General features: G+C 45.9%; 1 protein-coding gene across 1 annotated transcript; it reads left to right on the forward strand.

Annotated features, from left to right (window-relative positions):
- Positions 1-1,982: 1,982 nt before the first annotated feature.
- Positions 1,983-26,688, forward strand: LOC144510559 (large ribosomal subunit protein uL3-like). Its single transcript, XM_078240087.1, has 10 exons — positions 1,983-2,195; positions 2,435-2,627; positions 5,018-5,186; positions 9,479-9,614; positions 14,668-14,854; positions 16,329-16,489; positions 18,982-19,083; positions 22,707-22,802; positions 23,995-24,114; positions 26,555-26,688. The coding sequence occupies exons 1-10, from the start codon at positions 2,193-2,195 to the stop codon at positions 26,609-26,611; spliced, it is 1,224 nt and encodes a 407-aa protein (XP_078096213.1). The 5' UTR covers positions 1,983-2,192; the 3' UTR covers positions 26,612-26,688.
- Positions 26,689-26,892: the final 204 nt, after the last annotated feature.

The raw sequence follows: 26,892 nt of genomic DNA on the forward strand, positions 1-26,892 counted from the left end.
TGAAGAGCACTCGCCTGAAATGTAACCTAATTGGTTCGTTTGTGCTTTTAACAGGCTACAATTTGTAATGGGTTTAACAAACCATTTATCTGTTGCCCCATGATTGACTAGTATCAATGACTCAAAAGTGCCAGTGAGGAGTTAGTAACTGGAGGAAGCATTGCTTTCCAAAGCTGCCATTATGATCCAGTAAATACTGGCCAGAATTCTCCGGCCATTCAAGCCCTGTTGCCGCTGCCAGTGAGGATGGAGTATTTGATGCTCAGCCACATTTCTGTTCACTGCAGCGGGACTGGAGCATCCCAGCTGCGAGCGAGGTCGGAGAATCGGCCCACTGCCTTTTTGTTAACGTGATTTATACTTGTATGTTTAAAAAGATTCATTTTCTACTACATTCAGTCCTCGTGATTCCTTCAGTTAATTCTCCTAAAATCCCTATACCATTTTCTTAGAGCATTTTAAAGTGAAGGGACACCTTAAAGCACGGAGGCACTGATACCACTGACTGGAAGGAGAAGGCTGTGGAAGTTCAGCATGACTCCACTGTGTCCACAGCGTCCATCAAGGTGCAAACCACTTCTCAGCTCAGTGAAATGCAGGTTAGGTGGATTGGCCATGCTAAAATGCCCGTTAGTGTACCAAGATGTCTATGTTAAATGGATTAGCCATGGTAAATGTGTGGAGTTATGGGGATAGGGTGCAGGAAAGGGCCAGGGTAAGATACTCTGTCAGAGAATCGATGCAGACTCGATGGGCTGAATGGCCTCCTTCTGCTCTGGAGGGATTCTATGTCTCCTAGACTAGCCTTCAAGAAGGGAAGAAATGGGCTGGGTAAACAGTCATTAATGCTCACAAGTGCCAATTGCAAGGGGATCGACAACAAAACAGGTACCCACATCTGTTTGGACAAGTTTGGGCAATAAATGCTGGCCAGCCAGCGATGCCCATGTCCCACAAATGAATTTTAAAAATCCAGAAGTGTTCAGGTTAGGTGAATTGGCTACACTAAATTGCCCCTTAATGTCCCAAGATGTGTAGGTTAAATGGATTAGCCATGGTAAATGTGTGGAGTTATGGGGATAAGGTGGGGGAGAGGGCATTGGTGCAGACTCGATGGGCTGAATGGCCTCCTTCTACACTGTAGGATTTCTGTGATTCTTCTATGAAACATTTCATCACCTTTCATAGAACATAGAATCCCTACAGTGCAGAAGGAGGCCATTCGGCCCATCGAGCCTACATCGACAACAATCCCACCCAGGCCCTAACCCCATGTAGTTACCCTGCTAATCTCCCTGACACTAAAGGGCAATTTAGCATGGCCAATCCACCTAACGTGCACATCTTTGGAGTGTGGGAGGAAACTGGAGCACCCGGAGGAAACCCATGCAGACACGGGGAGAATGTGTAGACTCCGCACAGATTGTGACCCAAGCCGGGAATTGAACCCGGGTCCCTGGCGCTGTGAGGCAGCAGTGCTAACCACCGTGCTACCGTGCCGCCTCTGAATATTACTTTACGCGACTCGGTGTCAAAATGTGTTTGAGAATGGTCATGTAAAGTGCTTTGGGACTTCGAACTATCTTGAAGGTGCTATTAGGTGCTGGTTAGGTGCATTGGCCATGCTAAATTCTCCCTCAGTGTACCCGAACAGGCACCAGAGTGTGGCAACTAGCGGATTTTCACAGTAACTACATTGCAGTGTTAATGTAAGCCTGCTTGTGACACTAATAAATAAACTTTAAATGCAAATAGTTGCTCTTGAAGTCTGCCAAAAATAAAAAAGGTACATTTTTTCATTAAAACCGTACGGGTGTGTCCGTGTATGATTTGACAGGACGAAATCCAAGTGATATTTCGAGCGACAGCACTCATGTCATTTGACTGTTATTATTCACTTTATTATTTTCAGGTGGTGATGAATCTCATGAGGGGAAAAAGAAGAGTTTTGAAAAGTGGCCAGTGAACATTTGTAATGGAGTAGACAGCTTCAGTGACACCTTGCTCTTTGGTGTCTGCAACTGTTGTGATTTCAAACTTGGGCAACCACCCGGTTCCTAAAATTAATCTGTGGGCTAATGGAGCCAGGAGCTAAATTGGTGACTTTATATTAAGTAACATCTTCAGGATGAGCTTATTTCAGCACTTGGAAACTGCCTCTTTCAGCTGCTTGCTAGTGCACAGTACACACCATGGTACGTACGCTATCTCCATGAGTTTTAGAATGAAATACTACATTTCTTTCTTTGATTATCAGTAAAACTGGGTCTGAATGTATATTTTACATTTTATTACTCTTCTGCAGTAATAGGAATTGTTAGTGACAAGTTTATCCAGCTCATTTTAAACGGGTGGATTTTCAATCGCAGGTTACATGTGTGGGTGGACATGTTTTTTTCTTTTAAAAATTTAAGTAGTGTGTTTCTGTTTGCAGTCACATCGCAAGTTCTCAGCTCCCCGGCACGGGCACCTGGGTTTTCTTCCTCGTAAGCGAAGTTCCAGACACAGAGGCAAAGTGAAAAGCTGGCCAAAGGATGATCCCAGCAAGCCTGTGCATCTGACCGCTTTCCTGGGCTACAAAGCCGGCATGACTCATATCCTGCGGGAAATACACCGACCCAGTCAGAGTAAGGATTTGGATTATATTACTGTCCCCGCCGTTTGAAAGTCAGCAGCTCCGACGGTGCCGTGCTCGATCAGTAAAGCACTGGAGACCCAGGCCGCGTAAAGCACTGGAGTGGGAATTATGTGGGACCCAGGTTCAATTCCTGGCCTTGGGTCACTGTCTGTGTGGAGTTTGCACGTTCTCCTCGTGTCTGTGTGGGTTTCCTCGGGGTGCTCCAGTTTCTTCCCAAAGATGTGTGGATTAGGTGGACTGTCCATGCTAAATTGACCCCAGGGGGATTAGCAGGGTAAATGGGTGGGGTTACGGGAATAGGGCCTGGGTGGGATTGTGGTCATACAGACTCGATGGGCCAAATGGCCTCCTTCTGTACTGTAGGGATTCTATGATTATCAATCTGCAGAGTTCTGACTCAGAGTTGAGATAGTGCCACCGACTGAGCTAAAGCTGAATGTATCGTGCTGAAGTCCCAGTCCAGAGGGGTGAGCATAGAATCTAGGCTGACAGTATCCCCGGCAGTACTGAGGGAGTGCTGCACTGCCAGAGTTGCTGATTTTCGCTCCCCCTGACAGTACTGAGGGAGTGCTGCACTGCCAGAGTTGTTGATTTTAGCTCCCCCCGACAGTACAGAGGGAGTGCTACACTGCCGGAGTTGCTGATTTTCGCTCCCTCTGACAGTACTGAGGGAGTGCTGCACTGCCAGAGTTGCTGATTTTCGCTCCCCCTGACAGTACTGAGGGAGTGCCACACTGCCGGAGTTGTTGATTTTCGCTCCCCCTGACAGTACTGAGGGAGTGCTGCACTGCCGGAATTGCTGTTTTTCAGGTGAGATTTTAAGCGAGGTCCGCTTTGCCATCTCGGGTGGGCACAAAAGATCCTGTGACATTATTTTGGGGTTCTAAGCTTTCGAATTCACCTCTCTTCCTCACTTTTCTCCTTTAACATACTCCTTAAACTTACTCTGAGGCATTTGGAAATCTGCCATAATATTGCTTTATGTAGCCTGATGTCAGATTTTGTTTTATTAAGCTCCTGTGAAGCATCTTTGGACATTTTGTTAAGTTAAAGACACTATATAAATACACATTGCTGCTGTTAAAGTACTTTCTCCGTTTTAACGTCAGTTATTAATACCAAGCAGCTGCCTGACTTCCCTCCAGTGTTCATCCTGATCTTTATTAGTGTGGCTTGGGTTGCACCATCTGTTCTATTATATTTTGCCATGAATAACTGTTATTAACAAAATTTCCAACGTCCCTTTGCATCATTTACAATGAGTTGCTTTGCGGGGCCTGTGATTCCGCTCCGCTGCTGTAACATTGGCAGGGCAGGACTTTTAATAAATCCTGGAGCACAGTCCCGGGAATTTCCAGGGGTCAGGAATTTGTATATCATTAGGGGATGCTTGCAGCATTATTGGGGTGTAAGAGGGGCATCAGTTAGGTGAGCGGGGTGGGTAAGGGAGGGGTTCTGGAAAATGTGACCGGCTGCTTGAGGTGAGGGGTCCCACTGGAGACTAAAGTGCTGATTTAAAATGCTGATTTTAAGAAGGCTGATTTCACAGGGACCTGGTCTGAAACATACGTGGGATTACCTTCAACTGTGGAAGGTATGGGACATCTGCATGTTGTACAGGCACTGGCTGAGCATTTCTGTGGGCTGTGCCCAGCACCCAACACATCTTCATGACTGATGTCAGGCTGTAAAAACCACTTACCCCCTGAGGAACTCCCAATGATACCTTCACACTCTCCACAGTTTCTACCCACTCCAAATCCACTGAGACGTTTGTGGACTTCCAGGGTCACCATAATCAAACACAGCAGGTATTCTTGTACTGCAGTGTCCCACATAAAGCCTTCTATGACATATGGAATAGCCTTTCCTCCTATGTACTTTCCTCATTGTATCAGTGGTTAGCACTGCTGCCTCACAGCGCCAGGGACCCGGGTTCAATTGCGGAGTCTGTGACTGTCTGTGTGGAGTTTGCACATTCTCCCTGTGTCTGCGTGGGTTTCCATCGGGTGATCCAGTTTCCTCCCACACTCCAAAGATGTGCGGGTTAGGTGGATTGGCCATGCTAAATTGTCCCTTAGTGTCCAAAGATGTGCAGGTTAGGTTGATTGGCCATGCTAAATTGCCTTTTAGTGTCAGGGGGATTAGTTGGGTAAATATGTGGGGTTAAGGGGATAGGGACTGGATGGGATTGTGGTTGGTGCAGGCTCAATGGCCTTCTTCTGCACTGTAGAGATTCTATGATTCTATGATAAGCATTTGGACATAAGCCAAAATTGATTTGAGAAATGATTTTGTGGAGCAGCTCCCTTTCTATCTGCTCTGAGCTGTGTTTTGAGGTGTGGAGTGGGTTTTAACCCCAACATAATTACATTACAGAGATCGCAAAGCGAGAAGCAGTGGAGGCAGTGACTATAATCGATACTCCACCACTGGTAGTTGTTGGGATTGTCGGGTATGTGGAGACTCCCAAGGGACTGCGGACATTTAAGACAATCTTTGCCGAACACATAAGTGACGAATGCAGGCGACGTTTCTACAAGAACTGGTAATTTTAAAGATTCTCTTTATTTTAGTGTCCCCTCTCTTGATTAACATGTACAGAGAAATGTGTGTGGATGACTGGTGAAAAGGAGACACGCTGCAAATCTTCCGGCCTCAGGTTGATTTGGTGTCCTGCATCTCCCTGGAGATGAGGCCTATTTGGACCATTAGACCATAAGATATAGGAGCCAAATTAGGCCATTCGGCCCATCAAATCTACTCCCCCATTCAATCATGGCTGTTAAGTTTCTCAACCCCATTCTCCTGCCTTTTTCCTGTCGTTTTGATCCCCTCACCAATCAAGAAACTATCTATCTCCATTTTAAATACATTTAATGGCCTCCACAGCCTTCTGTGGCAGCAAATTCCAGATTCACCACTTCTGGCTGAAGAAATTCTTCCTCGTCTCTGTTCTAAATGGTCGGCCTTTTACTCTGAGGCTGTGCCTTCAGATCCTAGTCTCTCCAACTAATGGAAACATCTTCCCCATGTCCACTCTATCCAGGCCTTTCAGTATTCTGTAATCCTGGAAAACGAGCAGTTCTTCGGAACATTGCCCAGAGGCTCAGGAAGGATGTAACAATGGGGGGCGCATTTGACACGTGGTGATGCGGAACTTTAACCTGGAAAACAGAGCGCATGGGGAGATCGGGAGGCAGGAGCACACCGTGGCACCTAAGCAACAAGGGGCTGATCGAGCAGCAGCTCAGCGACCCTCCTTGAAATACACGACATCATAACAAGAATGAAGATCTTGTGTCTTCAGTCAAAGATGTTTATGTTTGGACAAATGCTCCATGGAAAACCTTCAACGAGTGAAGGATCAGAAGAGAACATTCGGCCCATCAAAAGTGGCTGCTCTCCCAACCCAGTATCCAATTGCATTTTGAATCCCCCGAATGTGTTTCACACTTGCCATCTTACTTCAGATTATTCTAGAGGTTTGCCAACCTTTGAATAAGGAGTCTTAAGGCCCTTCTCTCCCTTGGACTACCAGAGCTTCCAAGGTTTTCTATTGAACATTTCTTGACCAGAGTTACACTGTACTTGAGGTCTGGAGGGGTGGGTAACTTCAATGTGAAGGAGTCAAATTCACATTTTTCTAGTATCTAATTTTAAATTAATCTTCAATAATTGAAATTTATCCCTGTGCCCCACGCGGTGGCCCAGTAGTTAGCACTGCTGCCTCATAGCGCCAGGGTTCGATTCCTGGCTTGGGTCACTGTCTGTGTGGAGTTTGCACATTCTCCCCGGGTCTGCGTGGGTTTCCTCCAGGTGCTCCGGTTTCCTCCCACAGTCCAAAGATGTGCGGGTTAGGTGGGTTGGCCATGCTAAATTCTCCCTTAGTGTCAAGTGGACTAGCTAGGGTAAATACATGGGGTTATGGGGTAGGGCCTGGGTGGGATTGTGGTCGGTGCAGGCTCGATGGGCCGAATGGGTGCCTTCTGCACTGTATGATTCTAAGTAATATTTTTGTTCTCTATATCTTTGCCTTTCAATTCTTTAACTATATCAATGTGATTTAATCCGAACTCCCCTCATAATCTTATCTATTTTTTCTTTCTAGACAGAGGTTAATACCTACTCAGGCAAACTTTTTTTTTCTCGTTCTGACTACCTGAAGTAAGAAGGCCTACACCCTCACTGGGTTGCACATTTGCATAGCAACAGGAGTAGGCCCATCAGCTGCTCACAGCTGATTGAGACATGACTTTATTGCATGTGGGATGTACAGAATCCAAAATTGAATATTAAAAAAAAACAAGCCCATGTATGGTACAATGAAAGACTGGACTGTTGCAGGGGCAAGAAGCAAAGCCAGAGAGAGGAAACCAAAATCATTTGGTGGCATGGTGGCACACTGGTTAGCACTGCTGCCTCACAACGCCAGGGACCCAAATTCAATTCCGGCCTCGGTCACTGTCTGTGTGGAGTTTGCACATTCTCCCCATATCTGTGTGGGTTTCCTCCGGTTTCCTCCCACAGTCCAAAGGTATGAAGGTTAGGTTAATTGGCCATGCTAACTTGACTCTTGGTGTCAAGGGGATTAGCAGGGTAAATGTGAAGGGTTACAGGAATAGGGCCTGGGTGGGTTTGTGCTTGGTACAGTCTCAATGGGCCGAATGGCCTCCTTCTGCACTGTAGGGATTCTATGATATTTAGGAAAAGAGAAGTTCCTCACTGACTTGTGGGCGGCCTGGTGGCCCAGTGGTTAGCACTACTGCCTCACAGCATCAGGGACACACATTCAATAGGATGGGGAACACACAGACTTCTGTTAGAGAATGCACATTTGTGGATATTTTTAAACTCATTTCCACTATATGGGCATTGTATGCAAGACTATCCTTCATTGCCCGGCTTGGATTACCCTGTGGAATTCACTGCCATAGAGGGCTGCGGAGGCCAGGTCATTGAGTGTCTTTAAGACAGAGATAGATAAGTTCTTGATCAATAAGGAGATCAAGGGTTACGGGGAGAAGGCAGGAGAATGGGGATGAGAATCATATCAGCCATGATTGAATGGCGGAGCAGACTTGATGGGCTGAATGGCCTAATTCTGCTCCTGTGTCTTATGGTCTTATGGTTTGATACAATTTTATGGGCACGGTGGTTAACACTGCTGCCTCACAGCACCAGGGAACTGTGTTCAATTCCGGCCTCGGGTGACTGTCTGTGTGAAGTTTGCACGTTCTCCCCGTGTCTGGGTGGGTTTCCTCTGAGTGCTCCGGTTTCCTCCCACACTCCAAAGATGTGTGGGTTAGATGGATTAGCCAAGGCAACTTGCCCCTTAGTGTCAGGGGAATTAGTGGGGTAAATACGTGGAGTTATGGGGATAGGGCCTGGATGGGATTGTTGTCTGTGCAGGCTCGATGGGCTGAATGGCTTCCTTCTGCACAGTAGGGATCGTATGATTCTATAACTTCGTAAGACAATCCTGCAGGTTTCAGAATCTTACAGCTCCAACATAGAATCATAGAATCTCTACAATACAGAAGGAGGCCATTCGGCCCATCGAATCTGCACCAAACACAACCCACCCAGGCCCTGTTCCCGTAACCCCACATATTTATCCTGCTAATCCCCTTGACACTAAGGTCAATTTACCATGGTCAATCAACCTAACCTGTACATCTTGGGAGTGTGGGAGAAAACCGGAGCACCCGGTGGAAACCCACGCAGACACGGGGAGAATGTGCAAATTCCACACAGACAGTGACACAAACCAGGAATCAAACCTGGGTCCCTGGCGCTGTGAGGCAGCAGTGTTAACCATTGTGCCACCGTGCCATCCATGATGGGGGTGGGGCAGGGAAATGCAGCAAGCCGTTCACTGTGGGTTGATGAATTCACTGTGGATCCTTCACAGGAAGATCCCATGGACAACCCGTTGGATCGTGTTAACCCTGAGCACAAAGTGTGACAGTAAATTTTTCATTTGTCTAGGGGATGTGGGCATCACTGGCTGGGCCAGCGTTTATTGATCATCCCTAATGACCCTTGAAATGAATGGCTTGCTGGGACATTTTCAGGGGACATTTAAGAGTCAACCACATTGTTGTGGGTCTGAAGTCATGTGTAGGCCAGACCGGGTCCTTCCCTGAAGGGAACCAGATGAGTTTTTATGGTTTCATGGTCATCATCTTGACTTTTGCTGTGGTAGGATTTGAACCCAGATTCTCAGAGTATTACCGTGGGTGTCTGGATTACTGGTCCAATGACAACACCACTGCGCCACAGCCTCCCCTTAGATTTAGTATTGGACTTGATTGAATTGGCCAGGCTCCTACATGAAGAATGGGCACTTAAGCAGGATACTAGAGAGCAGCTGGCATCTATGAAACTCTACCCAGCGTGAATCAGAATCGCCAATGTTCCAAAACCTGGTGGATAATACGTTTACTACAGGTTAGCAGTTGTCCCTCATAAATCAATTAAATCCCGATTCTGACTCATAGTTAAATTATTTGTTGCATTTTCCAGGACACCTAGTGACCATGGGCATTGTTTTTACACGGGCAAACAGTCTCACAGTAGACAAGATGGGGCTATAAAATGATGGACTCATCGCTGTCAGATATTGGGCCAGATTAAAAAATGGGCGTCTCAGAAACTGTGTTCATTATTCCACGTAACCTCTGCCCATAAACTGAAAACATCCAATCGGAAAATCCAGGCATGTGGTATAGATATGGGTGGGACCGTTTTGGTCTTCCGGCTTTGAACTGGATGATTGGTATATGTTCAGTGTAGTATATGCCACAGCACATGTCTCGTACCTTCACGTACCACTAGGTGTAAGAGCAAGAAGAAAGCCTTTACTAAATACAGCAAGAAATGGCAGGACGAAGCGGGGAAAAAACAGCTCGACAAAGATTTTGAAGCCATGAAGAAGTATTGCAAAGTCATCAGAGTCATCGTCCACACTCAGGTGGGAACTGTTCTCTTTCTTCATTTTCCATATTTATCTTTCCCATGTCTAGCCACTCATATTTATAATGCACATTCCACAACAGGGAGCAGAGTAGGTATGATTCTCATGCAGTGCTGCACAATAGGCTGCCTACATAGCACTTAGAGGTTTGCAGCATGGAAACAGGCCCTTCGGCCCAACTTGTTCATGTTGCTCAGTTTTTAATCACGAAGCGAGTCCCAGTTGCCCGCATTTGGCCCATTTCCCTCTATACCCATCTTATCCATGTGACTGTCTAAATGCTTTTTAAAAGACAAAATTGTACCCGCCTCTACTACTACCTCTGGCAACTCACCACCCTCTGTGTGAAAAAATTGCCCCTCTGGGCCTTTTTGTATTTCTCCCCTCTCACCTTAAACCAATGACCTTTAGTTTTAGACTCTCCAGGCATGGAGAGTCTGAGGGATTGTGGGGTGATGAGGGTGCTAACATTAAGGCTTGGTTGACATCATTATCAGCACCATTATGATTAGCAAAAATGGTAGCTGAGAAATTGGTTAAAATGTTAATCCCTTGCAGACAGTGGGCAGGATGTTCCTCCTCTCCGCGGCGTGATTGGAGGTGGTGGGAGGTGGTGTGCCCTTCACTGGTGGTGGGATCTTATGGTCCTGCTGTTGTCAACGAGGTTTCCCGTTGAATACACCCCTCACTTCCGGGAAACCCATGGTGGGAGTGTGCGTCGGCAAGAACGCCAGCAAGATTCCGGCCTGTATGTTTGAAATGGAACCTATCCTTTACATTTTATGTACAGCTGCTAAATGTTAAGTGAACGCAATCAGATTACAATTCGTATTCGGTTACTGTTCATTGGCATTTCATTCTGAATTTGTGCTCACAAGTATTATCTATGAACAGCATAAACTTCAAACTTTGGGCGGCACGGTGGCACAGTGGTTAGCACTGCTACCTCACAGCACCAGGGACCTGGGTTCGATTCCCGGCTTGTCTGTGCAGAGTTTGTACATTCTCCCCGTGTCTGCGTGGGTTTCCTCCGGGTGCTCCGGTTTCCTCCCACAGTCCAAAGATGTCCGGGTTAGGTGGATTGGCCATGCTAAATTGCCCCTAGTGTCAGGGGGACTAACTAGGGTAAATGCATGGGGTTATGGGGATAGGGCCTGGGTGGGATTGTGGTCGGTGCAGACTTGATGGAGGCCGAATGGCCTCCTTTTGCACTGTTGAATTCTATGATTCAACTCTTGTACAGCTTAGCAACAGCACTGATTTGCTCTTAGGATTAAAGCATGAAAGCAAATTACTGCGGATGCTGGAATCTGAAACCAAAGAGAAAATGCTGGAAAATCTCAGCAGGTCTGGCAGCATCTATAAGGAGAGAAAAGAGCTGATGTTTTGAGTCCGGATGACCCTTTGCTCTTAGGATTGTTTGATGTCATGCTAGGGTTGGGATTAGGAAAGACATTTGTGTGTCCTTGGGCTGGCATGGACAAGATGGACCGAGTTGGCTCCTTCTGTGCTGCAACCTTTCCACGGCACATATGGTTTTGTCAAGTGTTTAACAGATAAAAGTTTGATCAGTTCTAAATCTGCTTGCTCGCATATATTGTTAAAACATGCGTCACTGTGCCAAGCTCTGCTGGATTTGTGCTTTAATGTTTAGGAGAGAGGCCAGACAGGATAAAAATCAGGTCATGCTGAGGTCACGCTGTGCACTTCAGAGTCTGTGGGATCAGATTTGGCATAATGTACATCTGATGTAAGCATCTATGGCATTATTATACAGCCCACATTTAGTATGGTGCATTACCTCTCATGTTATGAACATTGTTGACAGTTTTCATTGAAGATGTTCTATCGATAGGACAAGGGCTAGATTTTATTGTGTAACTTACTTAGTTATATATTCCTTATAGAGTAGTTGTACCATATTTTACTTTCCTATGAGCCTGACAACATACAACAACAGTAATGAGTTGCATTTATACAGTGCCTCTGAGACAATTGAATTTCCCGAAAGAGTTCACATGGGTGAAAGTAATTGAGTGAAAGTAATCAAACACTAGAGAAAGGTATCTGGGGAATTGAGAATCAGGGGCCCAGAAGGTAAAGGCAGTAAAAAAAGGGGGAATTAAGAATAATGGTCCTAACTGTTTGTTTCCTTCGGGGTGGGGGTCACACTCTCAGAATAAAGAATTGGCCTTTTAAGATGAGTAGAAATTTCTTCTGTCAGAGAGTTGTGAACATTTTGCGTTCTCTACTGCAGTGACCTGTGGAAGCTCAGTCATTGACTAAATTCAAGAGAGACACTGATCGATTTTTGAATATTGAGGGAGTTGAGGGATAGTGCAGAAGGTGTAGTTGAGGCCGTTATCTCACTGAGTGTGGAAGCAAAGTGGAAGGGCCGAGTGGCCCATTCCTGCCCCTGTTTCTTGTGGTCTTATGCAAAGAATGGCGAACAAAGGTGTTATCAAAGAAGAAGATTTTGAGGAGGCTTTTGATGAAGGGGGTTAAGGTAAAGTCGCCTGATGACCATAGGCTGCTCTCCCCTTTGAGTTTTTAAGTTTATTAGTGTCACAAGTCGGCTTACATTAACACTGCAGCGAAGTTACTGTGAAAATCCCTTAGTCGCCACACTCCAGTGCCTGTTCGGGTACACAGATGAAGAATTTAGCGATCAATGCGCCTCACTGAGTTCGGACTGTGGGAGGAAACCGGAGCACCCGGAGGAAACACCCACAGACACAGGGAGAATGTGCAGACTGCGCACAGACAGTGACCCAAGCCGGGAGTTGAACCCGGGTCCCTGGCGCTGTGAGGCAGCAGTGCTAACCACTGTGCCACCATGCTGCCCCCTCAGTCAGGAACCTGACACCTGACATTTTGAAAATCTTGTCCATGGTGCGGCCGAGATGCAACTTAAAATGGCCTGCAGCCGAGAGGCTGCCAAAAACAACATTAGGCTCGAGAGATGACAGGCCAGTCATAATACACACACTTACAGTGAAGAAAAGTCAATGGTTTTTCTGCCAGGAGTTTGGATTCCGAAGGGTGAGTGGTCGGTGAGGTGTTATCTGATATATCTAATCTGATTAAACAGATTCAAACTGCATCACAATTTTGAAATGACTGCCATTCCTCATGCCATTTAATGTTTTCTGCCTTCCTCCCTGTCACAGACCAACCCCATCCCACTCTCCCCATCTCTTTACTTCCTGAAAAATCCTTAACTCCTGAATGTTCCCCCGTTCTGACGAGTGGCCAGCGATCAGAGAGATCAGCTGGAAATTTCATGGAGGTGGCACAGGTCCCAGTGCCAAAAGTAGGATGCCACCCTGCTTCAGCCAATGGTGAGACCGAGGAGGTATTGACAATTAAGTGGCCGTTGCCAGGGGCCGCCTCGGAGCTGCTGATCCAATCAGATGGCTGGGCTGATCATCACATCAGCAACCTTAACAGCGCCGCTGGTAGGCCCTTGGCAATGGGGGTGGGGAGTGTGGTCTTTGTGCTGTTTCCCTGAGGGTGGCCCTTGCTGCCAGGGGCCTCTTCATGGGCCCTGGAGCACCCAATAACTAGAGGGCCTACCACAAAACCCCCCCCCCCGCCGCCGCACTGGAACCCATTGGGGCACTGCCAGCCTTGCACCTTGCAGTCTCCTCACATGGCAGTCAACCCTCTTGATGTGGGCAAAGTGCCCATGGAGGTGAGATTATGGCCTTTAAATTGGCCACTCAAGCAGCTTAATTGACCTCTTGGAGAGCGGCCAATCTGTCAATATTTCTGTCACTGCCCAATGGCAGTGCAGTGTGCGGGGCTGGTAAAATTCCAGCCATTACCCCTGCTTTCCCGCTACAGATGCTGGCTGACCCGCTGAGGATTTCCAGCACTTTCTGTTTCTATTTATAGTCACAAGGTTGTGAAGCAAGCGTCTTAATTATGAAACTGCTGAGGCAACTCTATTTTCTGACACAGAGCCAATCACCACCAGATTGAATGTGCACCGATGGAAGACAAGGGCGGGGTGAGGAGGGAGCGATCTTTTCTTGTTATAGACTGGGTGGGATGGCTGATCTCACACCAGCTTGGCATTCCTGCTTTTGTCCTCCCAAGAAATGGAATCTTAACGTTACTTACCTCTTTTGTCATCTTTTGAAAATGTGTGGTAAAATTTGAATCCAGAAAATGGCTGGATTTATGGCTTCATTTCCACCATCTTCAATAATAAGGAATATTTTCAGAGCCACCAACGCCTCTACTTTCTCAGGAGGGCGAAGGAAATTTGGCATGTCTGCTACGACTGTCACCAATGTTTACAAATGCACCATAGAAAGCACCCTTTCCGGATGTATCACAGCTTGGTATGGCTCCTGCTCTGCCCAAGACCGCAAGAAACTACAAAGGGTCCTGAATGTAGCCCAGTCCATCACACAAACCACCCTCCCATCCATTGACTCTGTCTACACTTTCCGCTGCCTTGGAAAAGCAGCCAGCATAATCAAGGACCCCACTATATTGGGATACAGTGAAAAGTATAGTTTCTTGAACACTATACAAAAAAAGCATACCATTCATAGAGTACAATGGGGAGAAGGAAAAGAGAGAGCGCAGAATGCAGTGTTACAGTCATAGCTAGGGTGTAGAGAAAGATCAACTTAATGTGAGATAGGTCCATTCAAAAGTCTGATGGCAGCAGGGAAGGCACTGTTCTTGAGTTAGTTTCAGACTTTTATATATTTTTTCTGATGGAAGAAGATGGAAGAGAGTATGTCTGGGGTGCGTGGGGTCCTTGATTATGCTGGCTGCTTTGCCGAGGCAGCGGGAAGTGTAGACGGAGTCAATGGATGGGGGGGCTGGTTTGCGTGATGGATTGGGCTACATTCACAACCCTTTGTAGTTCCTTGCAGTCTTGGACAGAGCAGGAACCAGGTGATACAACCGGAAAGAATGCTTTCTATGGTGCATCGGTAAAAATGAGGAAAGTACAAACTCCCCTCAAATTAAATACTTTGGTCATGGTTATATTGTCACTGACGTTTGAATGGTTTTACTTCCTCATTAGATGAAGCTGCTGCCTCTGCGACAGAAGAAGGCCCACATCATGGAAATCCAACTGAACGGAGGCACCATCGCTGAGAAAGTGGATTGGGCGCACGAGAAACTGGAGAAACATATTGCAGTGAGCACCATCTTCCATCAAAATGAAATGATCGATGTCATTGGTGTCAGCAAAGGAAAGGGATTCAAAGGTAACTCAGAGACTGGTTAATACTCCAGGATTCTTCAGCGGATCATTAGATAGAAATTAAAAATTGTCCCCATTCCATATCAAAAACTTACTAAAACTCACGAGTGTCAGTAGCCTAACACTCCTCTATATATATATATATATATATGTGATTTTAGAATGTAACCAATGAGATCATTGGATCTGCTGTCATGTGACCAATGGTAACAGGTTGTAAGGGTCAGCTGACCCAGTAAACTTTGTAACCAATGACAAAATGATGTGATGGTCAGCTGACCATAAATAAAAACCTGTTGGGGCTTAGAATGGCCTAATGTGAGATCTCAAGTGTTGGAGTAATGAAGTTTCTTTATTAAACCTTTTTCTTTGATTTATCTGTTGGAGTAAGTTTTGTTTCATTTTATTGTCTGTACCTGAAGAGTCCCTTCTGCTGGGTGAACAGGTGAGACTCACTGATTGGACAGGCAAACATTACCTCAATCAGGGAGCTCATGGGCCACATTGAGGTCATTACAGAAGGTTAAGGCTTTTCCACTTACAGTTTTGTTCACAGTATTGCTCTCTATGGAGCCAAGCTCAAAGGGCTCGCAAGAACGCTTCAATACCCTTTACCCTCACTCATTGAAAAGACACAATCCAAAGAAACCTACATTCTCCAATAGTCCAGCCGCTAAAAGGATGTCCTCACATTAGTAAGGTTAAGAGTCCCTGAGGACATCATTCATTCAGATATGTTGTGTTGGGCTAAAACCTTTTAAGGCAATAAATTCCAGTGCCTGCATTTTTTTTATTGTTCATTCATGAGATGTGGGCATCCCTGGCTAGGTCAGCATTTATTGTCCATCCCTAATTGCCCTCGAGAAGGTGGTGGTGAGCTATCTTGAACCACAGGCCATGTGGTGCACAGTGCTATTAGTAAAGGAGTTCCAGGAATTTAACTCTGTGACAGTGAAGGAACAGCGATATATTTCCAAGTCAGGACAGTGAGTGGCTTGGAGGGAACTTGCAGGAGTTGGTGTTCCCATGTCATTCCAGTGGTATAATTATGTATGGAAAGTAGCTTAATAGAGGGTAGTGAATCACCAAGCATCCTTCGACAGCACCTTCCAACCTGTGACACCTATCACTTCGAAAAAATGTGGTTGAAACGTTTAAAGCAGTGTGTGGATTGGGTGCAGAATTATTACATGCAACAACTGGGAGATCATTGCGAGTTATCAAATTTACTTAATAGCAGATATGCATTTAAGAGATATATGGGTGGAATCTTCCAGCCGTTCATGCCGATGGGATTTTTCAGTCCCGCTGCAGTGAACGGGGATTCGGCTGAGCGCCAAATTCTCTGTCCTCGTTTGCAGCGGCAGCGGGCAGCGTGAATGGCCGGTAAGATCGCGCCCTTGGTGTAAAATATTCCAATCGTAACAAGTGAATGAAATGTAACGCCAACAACCAGATTTTCTCTTGTTAATTTGCAGGCGTCACCTCCCGCTGGCATACAAAAAAGCTGCCACGGAAGACCCACAAAGGGCTGCGAAAGGTGGCTTGCATCGGGGCCTGGCATCCAGCTCGAGTTGGATTTACAATAGCCCGTGCAGGACAAAAGGGTTATTTCCACCGTACAGAGGTCAATAAGAAGGTATAGTTCAAATGCACCGGGAAGGTGTGTCTTAGAGCTTTATTCCAACTCCTCTGTTGCGTTAGGTTATGAAAGATACCATTATATTGAGTTGCCTCATGTAGCGAAAGGCTCAATTTGAAAGTAGAGCTTTGCGTGGATATGCAATCCACCGTGTAAAAGCAGAGCGTTGATCGGTTTGTGCTGAAGTACAGTTTCTACACAAAGACTGACCTCTGATCAAATAATTTGACCCTGGGTTAGTTGACTCAAGACTGTTGACTATTCCTTTCCATCAGTGCTATCATCCAAACATTGAGAGTCAATCACAGTTGCTTCGAAAATCATACAATATTTTAGCTTCAATTGGATTAATTCATGTTTTGTTTATTAGACTGGGCCATGTCATGTTTGCTATTGAGTCTTGTCATATGTCGGGGCAACCTATTGCAAAAAAACAAAACGGCTTCCTGTAATCTGCACAAATGAAGAGTAATTCGATTTAGGAGTTTTAGGCCTCGTGGGGTGAGATTCCCTTCATTTTTGATATTTTGTGGCAAATTATAAATTCTAAACAGAGTTATAACCCATACTAAACAGAGTTATAACCCATACTAAACAGAGGAAACCTGCCCCTATCCAATATGGTAGATTCTGCATGTTCCCAGAGTTCCATTCAGCATCAGACATGGGATTCTGTATTTGACTAAAAGTGAGACTACCGGGACTCCATTGGCCTGAACTGCAGCCTGAACCAGAATCCGTGGGGGGACTGCAGGACTTCCCTCACTCAAAGAGGAGGAGGTAAAGAAACAATTTTAAACCTGTAGCCCGACAAAATAAAAGATGGAGATTTATGGGTTGGATTTCTGTTTGGGGTGGATTCGATCACAGGAAGTAGATCAGGTGGGATTTCTGTCTGCTGACCCAAGCTTCCTTTGAACATAATCTTGTTCCTCGGTCAGTCTTAATTCAAGGTGTAGGGTGGAGACCCGTCATAAACTCCACCATGCAAATGGAGCCTGTCACTTTAAGAAAGTAGAATCCAGTGGTCGTGTAGTGTGGCTCCCACTTCAATGTCAAATGGATGTAGGAGGCAGTGGTAAAATGGTCCTTTATAATCTCTGGCCACTGACACCTTGGGGCAAACCCTCTGGTCGTTTTATTTTGTTGGGCTATGATGCACCATCAATTTACGAGGACTCCAGCGAGTGAGTGAAAATAACAGGCTTTTAATCGCAAAGAACTGGAACACATCCTTGTAGCTAGCCTGGCCCAGACTGAGGCAGGGGGGAGGAACTGTCACCTTTATACCTCGATCAGGTGGAAAGGGAGGAGTCTCGGGTCAGGTGCAGCAGGGGTGTGTCCAGGCATATAACATGTAATTACAGTGGGTCACCACAGGCTACGGATTTCAACTTGTCTCTTTACCTCCTCGTCTTTGACCCAGGGAAATCCTGCTATCCATTAATTATGGACATGCTGATTTTCCCTTACAAACTGAATTGATGTGAAACAAAGATTCTTTTAATGCCCATCCATAGTCACCACAAGAAGTGTGAATCTGAATTCAGAAGCTTGCATACATTTGTTAGAGTGTGAAGAAGAATAATAATTACTTTCAATACTGATCTGTAGACAAACAGGGCGGCCAATTTTGTACACAGCAAAATCCAGAACTAACAAGTGAGACAGTTGTTGGTGGCATTCTTAAGGGAGGGAGTTGGCCTGAATATGGTGAGACTGTCTTACTTTGAATCATAAATCCCTACAGTGCAGAAGGAGGCCATTTGGCCCATTGAGCCTTCACCGACAATAATCCCACCCCAGGCCCTATCCCCGTAACCTCACATATTTACCCTGCTAATCCCCCTGACACGAAGGGGCAATTTATCATGGTCAATCCACCTAACCCGGACATCTTTGGAGTGCAGGAGGAAACAGGAGCATCCGGAGGAAACCCACGCAGACACAGGGAGAATGTGCAAAACTCCACACAGACAGTGACCCGAGGCCGGAATCGAACCCGGGTCCCTGTTGCTGTGAGGCAGCACTGCTAACCACTGTGCCACCTATCATGCCAGGGGCTCTCTTTAATTCCATTCAAAGAGTAAAGTGAACAGAGGCGTTATGGCTGGGTGGGTTGCATCCCTGCCTCTGAGCCAGAAACCCTGGGTTCAAGTCTCACTCCAGGATTTGTTAGCCACAGGAGGAGTGTTCATGATGTGGCCAAACGGTTGGGTAATCAACCTGCTAATCCTTTCAACAGGCGCACGGCATGAGGTAAGGGCAGGAAAAATTGCAGGTCAATCATTCTTGATGTGAATTGGTGCCCCTCAAGCACTTATCCCTCTCAAACAGAGAGAGGTGCGTATGGACCCTTGTGGACTAATTATGGACAGATGGAAGGGTTGGAGCTGGGTCTTGGTTGAATAAAAGACTGCTGAATGTCTGCCTGACTATAAGGGACATTATAAGAAGTGCCTGACTGTGTTTTTCCTGGTACACATCAGATATATCGCATTGGACGAGGTATCCACATCGAAGATGGCAAATTAGTGAAAAATAATGCGTCCACTCATTACGACTTGACTGATAAAAGCATCACACCAATGGTGAGTCAGTATGAACTATCTCCCTTGGAAGATGGCAGGTAACTACAAAGCTATTCAGGTTTAGTAAAACGCTGCCCTCCTTATATGTAATTCTGAGCTCTCTTACTTGAACCACTGTTTCTCAGCAAGGTGGCCTCTGTAAATGGTTGATCACTGACGCAGTGGTTCCATGGGGCTGGAACACATCACTTGCTATTAGTGGTTACATCACCCTATGGTGTGTGTGTGTCCCTGCTGGTGTAACCACTCAATTATAGATATCACATTCCACGTAAGTTACAAATGGGGATTCCAGTTGGATAATTAGGTACCATGGCTGGAAGTTTACCATCCCGCCCACCATGGGAATCGGAATGGGCGACAATAAGAAGGTCTGTTGACCTCGGGCTTTTATGGTTTCGGGACGAATGTGGCCGTAAAATCCCATCCCATGTTCCCAGACCCTAGCAATGCAATTATATTAATGTGCAGGCATGTATTAACCAGCAGTATATATAGATTGTATGTGAAGTCATTAATGTAAAAGCATGCTCAAATTAATGGCTTAAAATTTACTATCTTCAACAGTAAAACAAGTAGTCTGCATTAAAATGATGGACAAAGAGTCTATTACGGTCTATTAAACTGTCAGTAATTAGCCTGGGTTTCCTTTATCTCCAGCTGGAGATGTCATTGCTGCTAAACTAAAGATTCTGTTGTTTGCATCAGTGCCAACAAGACACACTCTCAGGTCTAACCATCTCCTCTTGTCTTTCAATGGCATTACCATAGCTAAATTTCCATTATCACCATTGACTAGAAACTGAACTGGAGCAGCCATATAAATACGGTAGTTATAAGAGCAAAGGTTGGGACTCTGGTTATGAGTAACTCGCCTCCTGGCTCCCCAAAGCTCCGCCATCTACAGGGGACAAGTCAGGATTGTGAAGGAATACTCTCCACTTACCTGGATAAGTACAGCTCCAACAACACAAGAAGTTTGACACCATCCAAGTAAAACAACCTGTTTGATTGGCACCCCATCCGTCACCTTGAACATCCACTCCCTCCACCGCCGACGCTCAGTAGCAGCATCTACAAGATGCACTGCAGCAACTCACTAAGGCTCCTCCAACAACAGTGAATTCTACTGCCTAGGACAAGGGAAATAGGTGCATGGGAACACCACCCCCTCAAAGTGATACACATTACTGAGTTGAAATTATATCACCGTTCCTTCACTGTCGCTGGGTTAAAATCCTGGAACTCCCTCCCTAACAGCACTGTGGGTGTACCTACACCATTTGGCACAGTGGCACACTGTTTATCACTGTCGTCTCAGGGCATCAGGAATCCGGGTTCGATTCCCGGCTTGGGTCACTGTCTGTGTGGAGTCTGCATGTTCTCCCCGTGTCTGCGTGGGTTTCCTCCGGGTGCTCCGGTTTCCTCCCACAGTCCAAAAGATGTGCTGGTTAAATGCATTGGGCATGCAAATCTCTCCCTCAGTATACCCAAACAGGCGCCGGAGTGTGGCGACGAGGGGATTTTCACAGTAACTTCATTGCAGTGTTAATGTAACCGTACTTGTGACGGCTTAAGGGAAATTAAGATTGGGTAACATATGCTAGCCTTGCCAGCAACACTCACATCCCATGAAAGAATCAAAACAATATATATTTTCACATCTCGCTGTAAAGTACAACTTCCCCAAACGCAGTCGGACATCATATACCGGACCAGTCTGATGTTTTTGAATTTCGTGCCCCTATCTCTCATTATGTACCATACCTGAGCACCTCCCCTCAAAGGGGGGGCTATCTCCTTTGTTTAGCACATTTTTTGTTTTACAAGATTGCTAAGATTGGAAACTCACCACCTACTTCACCCAACTCCTTCAGAGAAGAGGTAACTTGCCATCCTTACTTGGTCTGGCCTTCATGTGACTTGAGTTCCAGACTTTGTGATTGGCACTTTGGCACGACATGGGAATGGTTAATAAATATTGGCTTGCTTTGGGGTGGCACGGTAGTTAACACTGCTGTCTCACAGCGCCAGGGACCCGGGTTCAATTCCGGCCACAGATTGCTGTCTGTGTGGAGTCTGCACGTTCTCCCCGTGTCTGCGTGTCTTTCCTCCGGGTGCTTCACTTTCATCCCACAGTCCAAAAGACGTGCGGGTGTGGCGGATTGGCCATGCTGAATTGCCCCTTAGTGTCGGGGGACTAGCAGGGTAAATACATGGGGTTACGGAGATAGAGCCTGGGTGGGATTGTGGTCAGTGTAGACTCAATGGGTCAAATGGCCTCCTTCTGCTCTGTAGGGATTCTATATCCCAGTGACAAACAGAAAGCGCATGTGGGAGAGGAGAATAAAGACAGAAATCTGCCTCTTACTGACTCAATAATCCATCTTTAAGTGGTTATAATGAAATGTAACTGAAATTCTGTTTAAAGGGAGTGAATATTTCAGATAAACATTTAGTTTTTAAATGTTCAGCTCACTGAAAGCCTCTTTAATGCTAAATTAAATGTAATAGTGACTCTTTAGTGCGCCAATCATGTTTGTAAGAACCTATTTGCGTTACCTTATGCTCTGCTGAGTGACAGGTTCATTTACTGCACGTATAATTCAACCAATGAGCAGTTGCAATTTAGATTTGATGAACTGCACTTACACTTACACAATCCAATTATGTTCAAATATTTTGGCTAAAGTTTTTTAAAATTTTACACCATTCTTCAAGTTGCAAAGCCAATGTGTAGAGCTAACAGGGCAAGCCCTTAATCCATTCATAGAGTCACTACAGTGCAGAAGGAGGCCATTGAGCCTGCACTGACAACAATCCCACTTAGACCCTATCCCCGAAAAACTCACACATTTACCCCACTAATCCCTCTCACCTACGCATCCCGGGACACTGAGGGGCAAATTAACATAGCCAATGCACCGAACCTGCACATCTTTGGACTGTGGGAGAAAACTGGAGCACTCGGAGGAAACCCACATAGACATGGGGAGAACGTGCAAACTCCACACAGACAGTCACCCTAGCCGGGAGTCGAACCCAGGTCCCTGGAGCTGTGAGGCAGCAGTGCTAACCACTGTGCCACCGTGCCATCCATTCCTTGCTTGCTCCAAAAGCCTATTAACATTGAGTCCAATTTATGGTCCCCACAAGAGATATTCAAGCCAACAGGAAAAGGTATTGCATCCCATCTTGGGCTTGATCCGATGATATTTGATCTTAGCCAGCTTAAGTTTTTTTTGTACTTTTCCAATTCAATCAAATCAAGTCCAATTCAGAGTCTCAACAAGTTGAGACATTTCCGATCCAAGCTGACAAGACAGGGCCCACACACCTGTCTTGGGCCTGATCTACATGAGCCAAGCTGATTGGAGAAGGGGGAGGTTCCTCCTCCAAGGCTTGATCTCATTTGCATCTTAGCCAAAAGGCCGAGATGCCGCTTTAAAAAATTGCTTCATATGAATATGAAGCTTAAATGTAACCTAATGACCTCAACCAAGTGCAGCATCCAATCCATACTACACTTGATCTTAGCCAAAAGGCCGAGAAACTTACTTGATAATTCTTGTGCTATGGTATAAAAAGGATGTTAACCCAGTCAATCTCTTTTTGTGTTTCAGGGTGGCTTTCCACATTATGGTGAAGTGAACAATGACTATGTTATGGTAAAAGGCTGTATCGTTGGAACAAAGAAGCGTGCAGTTGCGCTCAGAAAGGTACAGCACCCTCCTCCGGGTAGTAACAACGTGTCAGGGAGGTTGTCATTTCTAACTTTGCTGGCTCATTTGAAATATTCGGCAGGAGAGAATTTTTTTTCTGTCCATCCTTAAGCGTTGAATAATAGTTATATTTAAAAAAAATCTGGAATTAACAATCCACTGGTGACCATGAAACCATTGTCGATTGTTGGAAAAACCCATCTTGTTCACTAATGTCCTTTTGGGAAGGAAATCTGCCATCCTGACCTGGTCTGGCCTACATGTGACTCCAGAGCTACAGCAATGTGGTTGACTCTCAACTGCCCTCGGGCAACTAAGGATGGGCAATAAATGCTGGCCAGCCAGCAACACCCATGTCCCACTGTAATAAGTCCTCAGAGGCAGAAGTCCCTTCATCAAAATGCCTTTATTTACAAGTCTGACAACAGCATACAGAGTGCTTTCCATTAGCAATCTACACTAGGCGCCCCAGAGGAACTGACACGCCTGGTTAGATACAAAGAAAGAGGCTCCCTGATTGGCCCATCAATTTGGCCCTTAACCAGGAAGTTCATATTCTAACAGGCCCACCTCAATTGCCTGATTAAAGTCGTTACACCCTAGATAAATAAAAATAACTCCTTTGCTGACACGTGCAAAGGGTAGCCTTGAAGCTGGATTGGATTAGAGTTAGGGTGAGGATTGGGACAAGATCCTTTTGTCATTTAAGCTGCTGGCAGTGATGGGGCTGGGGGAAGGACAATGGCAAATGTTCAAATGTAGGAGTTTCAATGTGCCTGCGTAATATTAAGGAGCTGTAATCAATATGGCAAATGGTGCAACTCTGGCCTGGAATGAGGGCCTGTGACATTTGACCACCTAGGATTTGGATTTTTACAAGTATGAGGTAAGACAGTGCATTTAAATGGAGCAAATTTATATCCTGGAGCCAAACTTGAGGTTGCCTTGGCAACATTGGAGGTGACTTTATGAAAATCTCTTAACCAACGTCCCAAGCGGTGAAATAGCTGGCACTGTCGTGGCTGGAAATCTGTTTCCAGCGCAGGAGGGATTGGGAGAAGTCTCTGAAAATTGCAATTTGGTTGATTGCATGTTATTTCCAGTTAACAATAATTAAGATTGCCCCGTGTTACACAATCATTCTGCTGAAAACACACATTCAGGGTTGCTATCTGCTTTTCTTTCACAGTCCCTTCTAGTCCACACCAAACGGCTGGCTGTGGAACCAACTGAGCTCAAATTTATCGACACAACCTCCAAATTTGGCTACGGACACTTCCAGACAGCCGAGGAGAAGAGAGCTTTCATGGTAGGGTTACCAAAAAAGACAAGGCGAATGCCTGGGAATATAGCTTGGACTGGATGGGATAGGTTTTGACACTTTGTGATAGTGTAAAGCAGCTGATATTGAGTTGGCAGCTCCTGTTACACCCCTCTCTCGATTTCTCGTTGAGATCAGCAGCGACGTACAGGAGCTGCCAACCTGCCGCCGCCCATTTTACACCGTCTGACAAAGCCTACCCAGTAGGTGCGAGTGACTGCAGAGGTGGCGGGCACGAGACAGGGTGGTGGCGTAGCTTAATGGGGATAGAGATGCTGTGGAGTGCTGAGAATCAAAATGACTGTCAAGACAGAACTTTACTAAAGCAATGCAAGATCTATTCTGTAAATTTCAAATGCATTTATCCATAATATCTTTTTGAATGCATGTTGGTAACTGGTGCTGTGTACATGTTGATATCAGAATTCAGTTGGCCTGATCTCACTGACTTCGGAACATAAGAGCAGAAATTATTAGTATCAAACTAGTATTCAGAATCAATCGAGCATCAGTTGCCATTTGTGAGAGATTCAAACTGATCCCACTCTTTACACGTCGACATGTTTCCTGAAAGATCTACAGGTGGGATTTTCCGGCTGCGCTCACCCCAAGGCCGGAAAATCCCACCCGAAGTCAATGGACTTTTGCATGCTCTGTGTCCCACCCACTACGGTTCCCGTGGCGGGCGGGACAGGAAATTTCCACCACTGGACTCTAATTATATAGAATCATAGAATGCTACAGCGCAGAAGGAGGCCATTCGGCCCATCGAGTCTACACCGACCACAATCCCACCCAGGCCCTATTCCCGTAACCGCATACATTTACCCTAGCTAGTCCCCCTGACACTAAGTGGCAATTTAACATGGCCAATCCACCTAACAGGCACATATTTGGACTATGGGAGGAAACCAGAGCACCTGGAGGAAACCCACGCAGACATGGAGAGAACGTGCACACAGACAGTCACCCAAGTCAGGAATCGAACCCAGGTCGCAGGCGCTGTGAAGCAGCAGTGCGAACCACTGTGCCACCGTGCCACTCCCTAGCTCTAGACTCTCCAACCAACAGAGTTGATTGTCTCTGTCTGCCCCATCTTAGGGCAGGATTCTCTGAGCTCACTGCCCACTGCAAGTGAGAACGGAAAATTTGGCATTCTAGCCAAAACTCCATGCACTTCCAGTGGCACCGGACAGTCCCAGCCGCAGATGGGGTCGGAGGTTTTTAGCACTCGTATCTGGAAAACTTTTTCAAATTTCATTTTAACCTTCTGAATTCTAGGGACTAATTTCTTCAAATTTAATCCTGGGAATCATTCTGACCAATCTACATTGCACTCCTTCCAAGATCAATATCTCCTTCCATAGCTTTGTTGTTTGGAACTATATTCACCGTATTCCCAGTGTGGACTAACTAGGGCTTTGTGTAGCTGAATCGCGACTTCTACCCCAGCTTGTGCCCTTGTCCTCCACATATAAAAGCCAGCATTTCATTATCCCTTTATCCCTTATTTCATTATCCCTTATCCCACTGTGGCACAGTGGTTAGCACGTCTTAGTGGTTAGTTCAATTCTTGCCTTGGGTCACTGTCTGTGCAGAGTCTGCACATTCTCTCCGTGTCTGCATGGGTTTTCTCTGGGTGCTCCGGTTTCATCCCACAGTCCGAAAGACGTGCTGGTTAGGTGGATTAGTGGGGTAAATACATGGGGTTACAGGGATAGTGCGGGGGGATGGGCCTGGGGAAGGTGCTCTGTTGGAGAGTCGGTGCAGACTTGATGGGCTGAATGGCCTGCTTCTGCACTGTAGAGATTCTATCCTACTCTGTTAACTATTTTCTGTACCTGTTCTCTACAGTTTAATGGTGCGTGCATCTCACCTCCCCAAATCCCTTTGAGCCTTCGCTCTTTCTGGCCTCACACCATTTAGAAAGAATTCGGTTCCATCCTCTTTAGGACCAAAGTGGACAACCTCACATTTGTCTACGTTGAAAACCATTTACCACAGTGCCGCTCCTCACTTAATCTATTTAATTCCCATTGACGACACCCCACACGGTCGGGAAACCCACGGGGCGAGGATGCGCTGCTGGAGGGACTGGAGAATCCCGCTGGCATGAACGGCCGGAGAATTCCGGCCCTTAAGCCAACTCCAGTTTCCCATTCCTGAAGCAAAAATTCAACCCCACAATCTGGATGATATCACTCACCTGATGAAGGAGCAGCGCTCCGATAGCTTGTGATTGCAAATAAGCCTGTTGGACTTTAGCCTGGTGTTGTGAGACTTCTTACTGTGCCCACCCCAGTCCAACGCCGGCATCTCCACAATCTGGATGATAGGTGATAGTTTTGAAGACAAGTTAATTGTGTAGGTTGGAGGTTGGAATAGGACAAAAATCATTTTAAATTCTATCATTCTTCTCCTTATTCAGGGGCCACTCAAGAAAGATCGCATTCAAGAGAAGGCCAGTGTCCCGGCTGATTCATAACAGCTACAGATATGAAGGAACTGTGTCTGCACTGAGTTGTTTATCAAGCTGATAATAAAGAATTGTTGGATGCTCAATTTCGGTTCTTTTTTTAAGTGACATTTTTCTCACCTTAGTATGTGGCTGCGGGTCTTCTACATGAAAATTAAACAGGATTACACTTTATTCAGCCAATAATGTCAGCGATGAATTATTCAGCAGCCCCATATAGTTCTACTTTCTACAATAGTTAATTAGATGTGACATAAAGGGCGTGATTTTCTGGTTGCGCTCGCCCCAAA

The sequence above is a fragment of the Mustelus asterias genome, chromosome 23, assembly GCF_964213995.1.
Source record: "Mustelus asterias chromosome 23, sMusAst1.hap1.1, whole genome shotgun sequence".
Taxonomy (NCBI): domain Eukaryota; kingdom Metazoa; phylum Chordata; class Chondrichthyes; order Carcharhiniformes; family Triakidae; genus Mustelus; species Mustelus asterias.